At 33.3% G+C, this 13497-nt stretch overlaps 1 protein-coding gene across 1 annotated transcript in view; it reads left to right on the forward strand.

Moving 5' to 3' along the window:
- Positions 1–13497, forward strand: part of LOC130451171 (homeobox protein Nkx-6.2) — a 68517-nt gene that overhangs the window by 39185 nt on the left and 15835 nt on the right. Inside the window, exon 2 of the mRNA XM_056790003.1 lies at positions 1903–2087. Coding sequence (XP_056645981.1) covers positions 1903–2087 — 185 coding nt within the window. The remainder of the gene's footprint in view (positions 1–1902; positions 2088–13497) is intronic.

The following is a 13497-nucleotide window of genomic DNA, read 5'->3' on the forward strand; positions in this document are numbered from 1 at the left end:
TGCACAGGATTTTCTGAATCGGACTTTGGAGCAATGCGGATCTGTTCTGTTCTCGGATGAGACCAGAATATGCATCCATGATAGCAACCAAAGAAGGAAAGTGTACCAAAGATCAACAGAGCGATTTGCAGATTGCTGCTTTGCAGAGCAGACTGCTTATGAAGGTGGTTCCTGTATGATCTGGGGTGCAATTTCTATAGGAGCACGAACAAACTCTGTGTTCATTCATAGGGGCGACCGTGTTCAAGGAACCTGGTACCTAATGCTGACTACATTGGAGACGATTTTACCTTTATGCGTGACAGTGAAAGGCTGCACACCGCCTGAAACGTGCAAGATTACATTGCAGAAGTTGGTTTTCGTGTTATGGAATGGCCAGCAGACAGTCCTGCCATAAATCTTATAGAACATTTATGAGATGAGCTGAAAATCACAATTCGAGCTACACATCCTACCCCAAACTCGATTCCAGAGCTTATTGTTGCAGTAGAAGAAGAGTGGTTTAATATCCCACAAGAAAGAATAGCTTGGTTTGCCTAATCGTATGAAAGATGTTATTAGGGTAAGAGGACGTCATAACCGTTATTAGGAAATTAAGTGTTAAGTTTCAAATTGTCAATAACCCTATTTATGTTAATAATAAAAAAGCTTAATGCATTTATTTTATTATGTTAAACATAGACAATCGTTTTCATTTATACTCACATTAAAACATATTAAATTGTCTTTCAAACAGCATATTTTTTTATCTGATTAATAATTTAGAAAAATATAGTTGAAGTCAAAAGTTCACAGTGGGCCGATACCTATGCACGCTAGTTATAAATGTGTTTTGAATTGTCGTCTAGCTACAACATAAGCATGTCAGTTCCGCTATCAGATTACGCCAAAGAGAACAACGAGGAGTGAGCTAATTTTTGTGGTTAGAAAGATGATGAAATCCACTGAAGAATTATAATAATACGGACTTTATCAAGTAATAGCTTTTATATGGATATAGAAATGTTTGAAAGTGATAGAACCAGCATCACACAAAAACGAAGAACTGGGCGACCTTTAACTTCGATCACTGACGACTAACATTCAGCAGGCTCATGAGAGTTCCAGCAGATAGGCGAGTTATTCTACAGTCGCATATTATTTAAACACTAGTCACAGCTCTGCCTATAAAATTATCTACATCGAGATGAAATTCGGTAAAGTGTATGCGCGATGGGTACCAGCAAACAAAACCAAACGTTTGTACATCTGCCAACGTGATTTCAATTCTATAAACCCGAATTAAATCGCCAGATTATGGAGTGAAAACACAACCAATCCCCAAAAATTAAAAATTATGCATATTGTTATCGTTCAAGAAAGTGGTACTAACCCTGTTTTACAGCGAAAAGGCCCTATACGGAACGTCTACTTGGATGAAGGTAAATAGTGCAGGATACAGTGATTTTTTTGGCGAATGCTCTGAAGGTAGAGGTCGGAAAAGAGTTACGTTACGTTACGTAAGTTAAAAAAGTTATAGAAAGAAAAATTAAGAAAATTTATAACTTGCCCCCGTAAAGTTACCTCGAAGGATACAGCTCAGTAGGAATAATGTTGATGCATTTTCGATTGATTTATTGTTGATATTTATATATCTTGATTTCTATCTAAATGAATCTAAATGTCGTAAATGTTTTTATCATAATAATGGCTAAAAAGTACACGTATTTGGGTATTTGGTCGTGAATACAATGGTTTTAGGTTACTTTTCACTCAAACAATGTGTACTTTTATTATACAATAAAAACTTTTAGTGGACGTAAATATTTACTTAGAATGTCCGTTATAATTATGGTTAATATTTTCCATGTTTATTAGTTAATTAAATTAGGAAACTACTTACACTATGTTTTCTTTTTATAGTGAATCAAGGTAACATGGGAGGTATAGGAGGTGATAAAGATACGAAAAAGAAACACACGAGGCCTACTTTTTCCGGTCAACAAATATTCGCGTTAGAAAAAACTTTTGAACAAACCAAATATCTTGCCGGCCCGGAAAGGGCGAAATTAGCGTATGCCTTAGGAATGACGGAATCACAAGTAAAGGTAAGTTGTAAATAACATTTTATGTCAAGTGAGCAAATGAATTATAACGGTTAAATCTGATTAGCAAATTCTACTTTGGTTGATATCAAATGTATAAAATTTGATCAATCTAAACCAGCTACTGATCTTCCTGTACTAAAAGTTTAATTCCAAGCTAAAAGTCTTATTTGTATATAAGTTGATTCTTCTTATTTGATTGGTGGGCAACTGTACAGTTCACCTCATGTGATGAAAGAGCTCTTTTGTCGTAATATTTTTCTTAATAGTGACTCTCTTCTGGTAACACTTGATGATGTAAAACAAACAATAAAAAATAGTGGCAGCCGAAATGGTCGAAATACGTGGTAGGGAATAAGAACTTAATAGACTTAGGAACGAAACGAAATCAAAAGGAGACAACGGACGTAATGAACACGTATAGAAAATGAAGAATAGAAATGTCCCCGGAAAATACTAAAATGGATACAACAAGAATGAGGGGTTGGAAAAGCGATTTGAATCAGAAAAAGAAGGCAAAGATTTGAATGGTGATACATAAACTAAAACAAATAGAGGCTGAAGTGGATAAACAGCATTATAAATATAGAATTATGGAATAGTTTACAGACAACATAAACGAACAGATGCATTATGCGTACATAAAATTTTTTTGAGATATTAAATGAATATATATATTTACATCGTTTATGATACAACTATATATTTATATAGAATTTTAAAAATTTATAACTTCCACTTAAAAAATAATTGTAATAATTATGATAATTTTCAATTATATTCTGAAAATTGATAAAACCAACAATGTCGCCACTCCAGCTAAAAATAACGAAATGGGTGAGTAAAACAAGAGATTACAGAGCCCTTCGATGTAAAAACCAATACATCACTCATATTTTTGCTAGGGATAACGAAATCAACTAAGCATTAATATCGCTTATGCTATATTTGTTCAATGGCATTAGGATTTAATTGTATACGTAAATATTGAATTATAAATTGAAATAAGTTGGTGATTACTGCGGTTCGTCCAAAATCCCAATATAGACCTATTATTTTTGTCAACATCCTGGCTTATATTCAAATCTCCGCGGCTAGAGATTCAATAAAAATGCAAATTTACTGAGTAACAAAAGGGGGCATTTACACTTGTCAAAAACGTTCTTCAAAGAGAATGAAGTTTCCAGAGGCTTTTGAGCGTCGCGGCGGCAGCGCACGACATCGTTTTCATTAATTCGATTTATATCCGGGAAACAGCCGTTGGTACAGGGTGCTCCAACTTAACGATTACGACGAAAAAAATAATTTTATAGATTTTCATGAAATAAATACTTTTTGATTTTTTATTTCTAATTTTCACCGCTATGCAAGTTAATAATTGATATCACAATATAACAGACTAACTAAACAAATCTGAAGATCGGTAAGTATGAGCATTTTGATTAGGCTTGATTAACCAGGCTTTTGTAAAATCGTAAAAACAGTTCATTCATTTAGGAACATTCAATTACTAGGAGAGTATAAAAAAGTGATTGTTGATTCAATTAAAGGTAATGGCGATTACAAAAAGGACCTTCAAGTAAAAAATATGCTGTGTCCAATTAAGTCTAACACATACGTGAATCTTTATTATTTTCAGTTTTATAAAAAAAAGTCATACTTTATAAAAAGTTCTGCAAGATACCAAAATTTACCAATAAACATTTAGTTACACTTAGGAAACACTGACGGCTAGTTAGAAATGAACACTCTGTTAAGTAACAAGTGAAAAGATGATGCTACATGCCATACCACATTAGCTTTGAGGGAATACCTTGAAACTATTGTTAAATGTCACAGTAATACAATATTATTTCTTATGGGGCTATCTTCTTTTCATAGTAGATGGATAAAATAGTTTAGCCCGATATAAACTGTACTGAACGTAATTATTTCATTGTTTTGATAAATAAATATTATTGACACTTCATTTCATGTTCTAAATGTGCTCAAGACTTCATACCGATGTTCCAAGTTTCTCGTCATGTTATGGAATAAGGGTTGTCCCAGATCCGCGAAAAAGACTCTAACGGTGTTTATTAATTCATCGATGGTTTATTGTGCCCTTTTAAAAATGGCAGTTGTAGTCATGTCTCAAATGTATGCGGCTGAAAATATGATATCTGAAGAATGTGAAGGATAAGGAAGGTCAGTAAATGGTGGAACGCATAGGTTTGGAATATGTTTATGAAAAAATTGACGAACTACGGCAGCAGTATGGCTAGTTGGCACGTTTTGCTGGCAAATTTGGTCTTGAAATGTCAAATTACCAGCACGACAGTATGACGTAGATTTGTATGTACCTCTATTGATACCATTCGCGATAAAGTACGGACCAACGATTCTGTGTCCTAAAACTGCACAGAGAACACTCACTTTTGCACTATGTAAAAAAATTCTTTAATCTCATTTGGTTTAGGAAATCCGAGAAATCTATTTGTGTAACGATTTACATGGCCCGACAAATGAAAATGTGCTCCGTCTCAAAACCATGCATTTTCCAAAAATTCAGGATTTTCTTACTGTAACGCAGGAATTCTGGCATAATATTCCACTTTACTGTGATAATTGTTGATGTACCCGATTCACATATGAAACTGCATCCAGCTCCTCCAGGATACTTTGTAAGGAAGTTTTTCTCGAGCTAAGATCCAACGCTATCCTTTTCGGGCTGTCTTTCGGATTTTCTAAAACTCGCTCAAAAACACGTCATGGTTATTGTTGTTAACTCTCCTCAGGCGCCCCGAACTTCCTTTCCGTTGATACATCACCCGCATTTCTGAACTTCTCAATAATTTTCAAAATTTCAGCATTACTTGGAGAAATTTTGTTTAACCATCGTGTGAATTGATCATACACGTATCGCTGACGTACACCATTACGTCGGCTGATTTCGTATGAGCAAAAATAATACACTACCAGAAATATCTTCTCCTCTGTACTTAACACTATTTTTAACAATTGGACCCTACTAATTAATTGTTCAAGGTTTTGTTGACAGGTCTACACTAGTAAACTTGGTAATGATAGTGCGCATATAGTGACATCTATGTTTCAGTTTCAGCACTGTTTATTTCGGGATTTACTGTATTGGATAACTAATGGTAGTTTTTGCATCTTCATATTTTTTATTCAATAATGTTTGTCAATATTCTTAAAATAAGAGCGCTCTACTCTTGAGTAATATTTTTTGAGAAACCGTAAATACGGCACAAAAAAATTAATAAAAATAATAGGTGTATCGCATGCTCCTTCTTCATGATTTCCAAATGATGGGGCCCTCTTGGACCTGGGGCCCGGGGCTATAGCTCCCCCAAGCCCCTAGCTTAATCCGGCCCTGGTTATGGCAATTCCAAGGTACTTGAATTTCATTCTCAGTTGTAAGTATTATTCGACATTCTAGCTCTAATTTGCATTTGATGAACTCTTTTGATGATTGTAAGGTCAAGCTGGTTTGTTATATTCGATGGATTTCCCAACCATTTGTCTGAGCAGGATTTTATTGATGTGAATCCTTGCTGCTAGTCTTCTAGTGTTGTGATTGACCTCATTTTTTGATGATAAGTTCCATTGTTGTATACAGCAGATTTATCCCTCTATAGCTAGAAGCATCTTGTTTATCTCCTTTTCTAAACATGAGTATAATTCTACTTGTTCGCAACCTGTCTGGTATTTTACAGTGTAGCAGTATTTTACAGGCAAGATTTGTAAGTTCTTGTGTGAGATGTTTGTAGTTTTAGTAGTTTGGTGGAAAAGACAATACGATTTCCAAAATTGCACAATTTGTTTCAGAAAAACATATTGTTTTGTGATGAAATTTGTAATAGATTTGAATATTTCAATTAGTTCATTGATTACGAGAAATATTAGTTGTTATAAAATGATATATAGCTGTTTGCTTATTTTGAAAACTTATATTTTTATATCATTATTTTTGATTATTTATCTTAGTAAAAATAGTACGATTGCCTGGTTTCCAGCTACTGAATTGTGCCACTGAATTACTCATAGGTGGGGGACTATGATCCGGTCTATTTTAACCCCCGTTATAGCTATACTTTAAGTTAATCGGATTTATTATTCGGAATTGTTGCTATCCGATCGTATCACGGATGTTGAGAGTGTCGGCACTAATCGCTTGGATGACAGTTTCCAATACGGACGACTTACCGCAACCGAATATTTAACATCCTATTTGTATTAGATTTATAATTGAAAAATTAGCATACTGTTTACACTGAGAAATTTTATACTAAATCTGATTTAATATCTGGTATTACGTATAAACATACAGGGTGTTTCTAAATTCATGCGACAAAATTCTAGCTCGTATGAAGTTAAGATGGGTCTTTCCTATTTACTCAGCCCAACCCTTTTCGAAATATAACCATTAAAAAGTGGTCACTAAAATTGAGTTTCTATTTTTAAATTCTGTAATGTTCGTGCACTCGACCCTATACGGGAGTGAAATTAGCAATCCTTACATTATTCCACATCGAAACTTCAAGATGAAGTTCTATGAAATAAAATTATAACTTAAAATATTTTCATACGAAAATATTTTTTATCCTTAATTTTTTTTAAAAAACCAATAACTGCAGAGAAAAAAAACAAAAACACTATAATTTATCACTTTTTCCATAAATTGAGATGAAAACAATAGATATCTTAAAACTTCATCTTAAGAAAAAGTTTTAATATGAAATGAAGTGAGGGTTGCTAATTTCACCCCCGTATAATGTAACAAGCATATTAAAAAAATACCCGGGGCTAGTCGTTTGCGAGTACACGCAAATTGTAGAATTTCAAGTTTCTAGCTTTACTGAAATTTTAGGAAAGGGGTGGTATGAGGAACTTCTGTTATAAGAACAATCACCTTCCGAATTTTGTCGCATGAATTTTCTTTGTTTTTAAAAAATGAATAATAGTTTTTTATCATTACGAACTGAATGAAGAAAGTACTAAGCAAGGGACAATGAAGCGATGTGAAGCACATAATAAAATAAAAATGTATTTACACTGACGAAATATAAAAAAAATCATAGAGGAATAGTTTGAGGATTTACTTAATGTAGAAAAAGGAGAACAATTTAAAATTCGTAGAAGAGAGACAATAAGAAGTAATGAAACAAAAAGAGAATATGTAAAGAAAAATTGTTTGACCACTGGCCGCCAAGATTTTTGTAACAGGGGCGAGACCTTTATTTTTAAAATGGAAATACCCGTCCAATAATAGATATTAATCATAATAATAAACATCAAAAAAGTATCAAAAATTACTATTCTATTGAGTTTCATAGTAAGTGGTTCTCTGTTCATAGTGCATAAAGTGATGAAGACGAAAATGTCGAGTCAATCTTACCGCAGTTTCAAAACCTCTCCTGACAAATTTTACTATATTTGTGGAGAATTTATGGTGAAATCGCAAGGCCATTTTCCGAAAATGCGAAAAAATCCCTTTTCCAATATTTTGATAATTTCATTGGAGACCAAGACAAGCAGTGGGACCCCCACGTGTCCTGTGTTAGTTGTAGCGTATCATTAGTGTAGTGGATGAGTGGGAAGAAAAAAAGCATTCCTTTTGCAATTCCATTGGTATGGAACCTACTCACCATTTTGACAACTGCTATTTTTGTCTAACAAAGACTGAAGGTTATTCTAAGAAAGGAAAGCACATGATCGAGTATCCAAATTTGCGGCCGCTATACGAAGATTTACCAGTACCGATTGCGCCTTTAGATCCGCACAATATTGTTTTAGAATATACTGGTATAATTTAGCACGTGATTTGGGGTTATCTGACATTTTTTCCCGAAAATTTGGGAGCTGTTAGTGATGAGCAGGGTGAAAGGTTCCACCAAGATATAAGAACAATGGAAATTCGGTATCAAGGATAGTGGGATTCGGCCATGATGGGTGATTACTGTTGGTTTTTAAAAGAGAAAGTGCAACCCTCATAAAAGGAAAAAGTAGAGCTAATTGATATTTAAGTTTTTATATAGATGTGACGCATGTTTATTAGATATAAACTTTAAATATTGTCAATATATACGATTTAGAAAACGTGAAATCATTTTTTTAATAAATATTAATTATATTACCTATATATACTCAATATACTTAAAGATGAATTATCAAGTATTATAATTAATTAATAAACAAAATAGATATCAAACAGCAAAATGTATAACAACTTTTCTTATTCAAGCAACTAAAAAATAAAGCATTATAAATTATTTTTCCGAGAGCTATAAATATCTATGTAAAAATCCGGAAAAGCCTTTCAAGAAAGAACCGCAATATTTATTTTATACGACATAAAGTAAAACTCTCGGTTTTCCTGTCTTTTATCTCATATCAATCAGATGTGGAAATCCTAATAGCCATCACGATATTTGTTATAAACAAGTGTCGCCCCCACTGTGCATTGCGTTGCCGCTTGCCGCCCTAATTCAATTTGTCAGAAGATTATACGGCATAGCCACACACCCTCTCTTAGACAATATATCATAGAGAGTACAGTTGCCCCCATGGTCTCATTGACGGTGAAGTTGGAACACAATCGGGCACTCATCTGCTACACTATACACTGGCGGAGCAGTTCTTGACTTTAAAAGTAATTTAATTACAAAATTTAACATGAGAGAAATGCAAGTTCGATTGTACATTATTTCTTTGCGATTTAATGATAGAATATCTTGAATAAAAGCATTTCTACACTTGATATTGAATGAATTCAGAAAAATCGAAGAAAATGAGGAAAATTCCAGAAAGTAGTGGAAAGGATAGTTTAAAAATTGAAGGGAAATATAGACGTTGTCTAAGAGATGAAAATCGAAAATAAATGCAGAATTATTAGAAAAATATTAGTAAAAATATGAAAAATTGAATTAAGTGCACTTCTACAACAAAAGTTGACACATATTAATGCTTTTGTTTGAAAAATGGTCTGTACAAACTCTGGTACGCAGCGACCACATCCAACGTCAAAATTCTAGAAAGATTCTAGTTTAAAGTTCTTTTTTGATATTGTAAACGCCACTTGGCATGTACCTGATAATAATATTACTCAAGACACCCAAATGAAATAGTGTAAAAGAAGAAATGTCCAATCTATCCCAGGAATACGCTGTAAACCTTAGCAACTATCCTAACTATTTGACAATGAGCCTACTGGTACCACATAATCAGCATTGGCTAAGTAAACATTACACATGTGACTCACCTAATAGATTTTAGAATTGTTGAATTTAAAAAGACTCATAAATTATTTAGTAATTAGTCTATTATAGACCCTAATATCCAACTCAATAATTTATGTAAAATTGTAAATAAGAAATAGTTACTGGACTATTTCCTATATGTTCTGTTGATTCCAACAAATAAAGTGGGAAATTAAAAAAAATACAGTCAACTAGTCGGACTATAAATATTTAATGAATTATTTAACCTACGCTCCTGATTTTACAGGACGGACATAAAGAGGCATTTACTATTTACTTACCCAATTAAATCGACAAATGCAGGATTAAAGGTTCATAGACAAGCTTGCTACCAATAGGCAAACCATCTTTGAGGAGGGGGAACTTAAGAGACAATATACACCGGATATAAAGGACAAATTTTAAAAATAATTAATGAAATAACAAAAAAAATACTAAAATGTAGGAGTACAATAAAGATAAACTTTGATTGCTTTACTCAATACATACGAGGGTTCCACTTAAATTTTTACAATCGAACAATAGGTAGCGTTAATGAACAGTTGCACTAATGTACTTGTGAACATTGATGTTTGTTATTGTGAAGCCAGTGGTAATTTAGAAATTTACCGAATAAGTGGTTGATAGAGAACGTTTAAAAGAAGCAAGTCTGTGCACAAATTAGAATCATTCGTGGAAGCTCTTCATGATTTTTCATGATTTTGAATATGTCCTTACTTAAAAACAATAAATAGAATCGCTTCATCTAACCTTTGGTGGTGAAGAATCATCAGAGAAAACTGTTTAAAATTAGTTTGCAGAATTTCGTCAGTGATGATGTCGAGAAACATCGATGGTGTGCGCAACATTATTAAAGAAGATAAGCATGAACTGAATAATTGAAGGAGTAAAAAATCGAAATAATGTCTCATTGCCCGTATTAAATAAAATACAAATATAATTTAAAAGGCAACCCTCGAACATCATTAAATGGAGGCAATCTTTTGCATCAATCATTCTTGCAATATTTGAGCTTGGAATAACCATATCATTGAATATTTTGAGTTATGAAATAAATTGTCCAAACGTCAAAGCTACCAAATGAGTCTATGACAAATCCACAAGGTCTCTTCATTCTCTTCCCTCGTAAACAGTACGGTCGAAAGTTATTAATTCTCTAGAGAGCGCTTTATTTAGCATTTTTATTTAATCTTAACGTAGTTTATTATCGTGAAAGAATCACCATTTTTTGAATTAAATCCTTCATCTCGAAAGAACAAAAAATCATTCTACGCTAGTAGTGCGGAGATATCCTCAGGGCGGAACATCCATATTTTACATGGATTTTATTAGAATATTTTGAGATAATATGAGTAGTCGAAGTTTTAACTGCAGATTTTTTTCTGTTTGACTAATAGCTAAAATGTGAGTTCGAACTGCAATATTGCAAAGAACGTTTTTCTTCTGAATGGCAGTTCGAAAATTCATTAGAAATTTTTCACTTTTGGTGACACATCTAGCTAATAGTTAGAATGTAAAACAGGAACAGATTATTGATTTAGAATTCAAAATCTACAATAATCATGGAAATACCCCCATGGAATAGAACAACCCAAGCCAACAAAATCAGAACTGAGTATATTCAAAACTGACTATCTTATCGCAAGACGGAGTTTTTTCCAAGGAATACTGATAACCGATCACGGATCACCATTTCCAATTATAATGAAATTTGCAATCGGTAACGTAATTTTATTTGATGAATTTGATACATTTGAAAACGGTAGTTGAATGAGGTAAGAATCCTAAATAATCGATATCGGAGATAAGTAAATAAAATATATTCAAAAATTATGTATGTTACACCACTGGTAGTTTATTTTGGAAACCCCGTGGAGCGTTTTTGGCGAAACGCTTCGTTAATCTAACGCATCCTTGGAGAATACAATAAAAAATAATCTGGACCGAATACTCCCCATGCTACAGTTTTACCACCAAGAAAATCATTGTAAACATCTACTTTTTACCGTCTCCATACCTTCATTACCTTGGATGCTTGAATTAAAAATTAATTTTATCTTTGTTACAAGTTTAATTAAATTAAAATATGAATGACTCTCGCAGCGGGTGTCAAATTTAAAGTTGAACTCTTTTAAAGATTATCTGAAACCCCAGCGACACAAAAAAATTATAATTAAAAATCTCCCGGGGGAATTAATTGCAGTATTCTATGACTAAACTGTAATTAGGATCTTCTCAAAATAACCACGCGGTTTATAGTGTTCACTTGAGTTAACTTCCTCTAAGCACAACTATTTAGAGTTGAGTTAATTAAAAATCAAATACGAGGGCTGCTTCTTAAATTTTTAGATATGACAAGACTGATGTAAATATGTCAAATTTGACATTGCCATCTTAAAGTTTAATATTTTTAATGGTGAACGTACTCGGAACGTGTTGTCATACGAGTGCTATTTGAGTTGTTCACAGATACTTGGAACATTCATATTGGTCAAAAAATGGGATTAAATCGCGTGCGAGTGTTTTCCATGACTTTCGACGTTGATTAAACCAACAGCAGTAGGCCGATCAAAACGCTTCGACTTTAACTTCCACAAAAACGTTTTTGAACAGTTAAAACATCGAAGTGATGGGTCATACGCCGTACAGTCCCATGTTTGGCACCCAATGATTTCTTCTTATTTTCACAAATTAAAAATAAATTGCGAAGTTAACGTTTTCCTATACCTGAAGAAGCGGTTGAGGCGTTCAAATAATATATTTTGGTGGTATCTCAAATGGAATGTAAAAAATGCTTCGACAATAGTATCAAAACATTTTAGAAAATGCTCGAGTAGAGCCCAAAGTCAAATGGTACTAAATCAGGTAGACGGGATAGAGAGGAAGACTTTTGGGGACGAAGTTGTCAGAAACTTCGATTTGTAGCATTTTCTAGACTTCTTCTGACGAACATTATTATACAAACGTGCTAATGCCCCAATCACTTCTTTGAACAAGTTTATCTACGTTTAGCATACGGAAGTTCGGCCCGGTTCACAAAAGTGACGAAATATTCAGTCTAGCAGCTGGGTGACCTCTTAACTAAATTAAAATTACACTTTATGAAATGATTTAGATTAGAACGTTTTTTGTTTGGGGTAGGCTATAGGTCTTAAATGGGATATTCCTATGAACAAAATTACTTAAATGACCAGTTTTATAAGAATTTAAGATACGACACAATAAGAAAACAAATTGTAGAAAACAGTTATGCGAGGAACAAGCAATATTTCATAAATACGCACGGCACTCATACCAAATTAAGATATGAAAAACAATGTTTACTCCCCGTATAAAATTTGGTAAACAGTTAACATACCGTCAGTCCACGTGGACACATCATCTCCACTGTTTACCAATGAAAACATCGATTCGTAAACATAAATGCATTTTTATTAGCCGAAGCTGTATGTACACAATTTCTTCGAAATATTCGTGCTGGACAGTCTGCGGTGAGCAGTGGCGTAGGTAGGTGAGATTTATTTAATTCATAAATTTCTTTAAATAAATAGAAATATGACCATGGGCGAATGAAGACAATGAAATTACACAGCGTAGTGAGAATAAAGACAGGTACGAATTTAATAATGAAGATTTAGATATACAAACACAGCAGGTTAAATATATTTGAATGTTAAAAAAAAAAAGAAAATAACCAGCAATCTAATAATGCAATCATAATAATAATTGCAGAATTAACTAGAGTAAATAAATTTTCCATTTATCGAGCAGTCACAATAGGGGTTGCTGTGGATCATTCACAGAACCGAAAAATATGTAACGAAAAAGTGAAATCAGTTGACAAAGCTACTCAAGATTTTATATGTAGGACAATTTATAGTTTATATAAGGAGAAAAGGGCTGCAACATTAGAAACAATACAGCAAAAGGTAGCAGATTATCCAGAATACAATTACAGCAGCTTAGAAACATTGCGCCAAGTTTTGTCAGCATGTGGTTTTAAACACAAAAAACTGAATAAAAACGAATAAACAATAAATGAATCGTCAAGGATAGTTCGATGGCGACAAGATTATTTGCAACAGATAAAAGACTACCAAAGTTCTAATAGACGAATGGGGTACAAAAAGGACTCAGTTCACATCTGGCAC

Source organism: Diorhabda sublineata, chromosome X (genome assembly GCF_026230105.1).
Source record: "Diorhabda sublineata isolate icDioSubl1.1 chromosome X, icDioSubl1.1, whole genome shotgun sequence".
Classification (NCBI taxonomy): Eukaryota; Metazoa; Arthropoda; class Insecta; order Coleoptera; family Chrysomelidae; genus Diorhabda; species Diorhabda sublineata.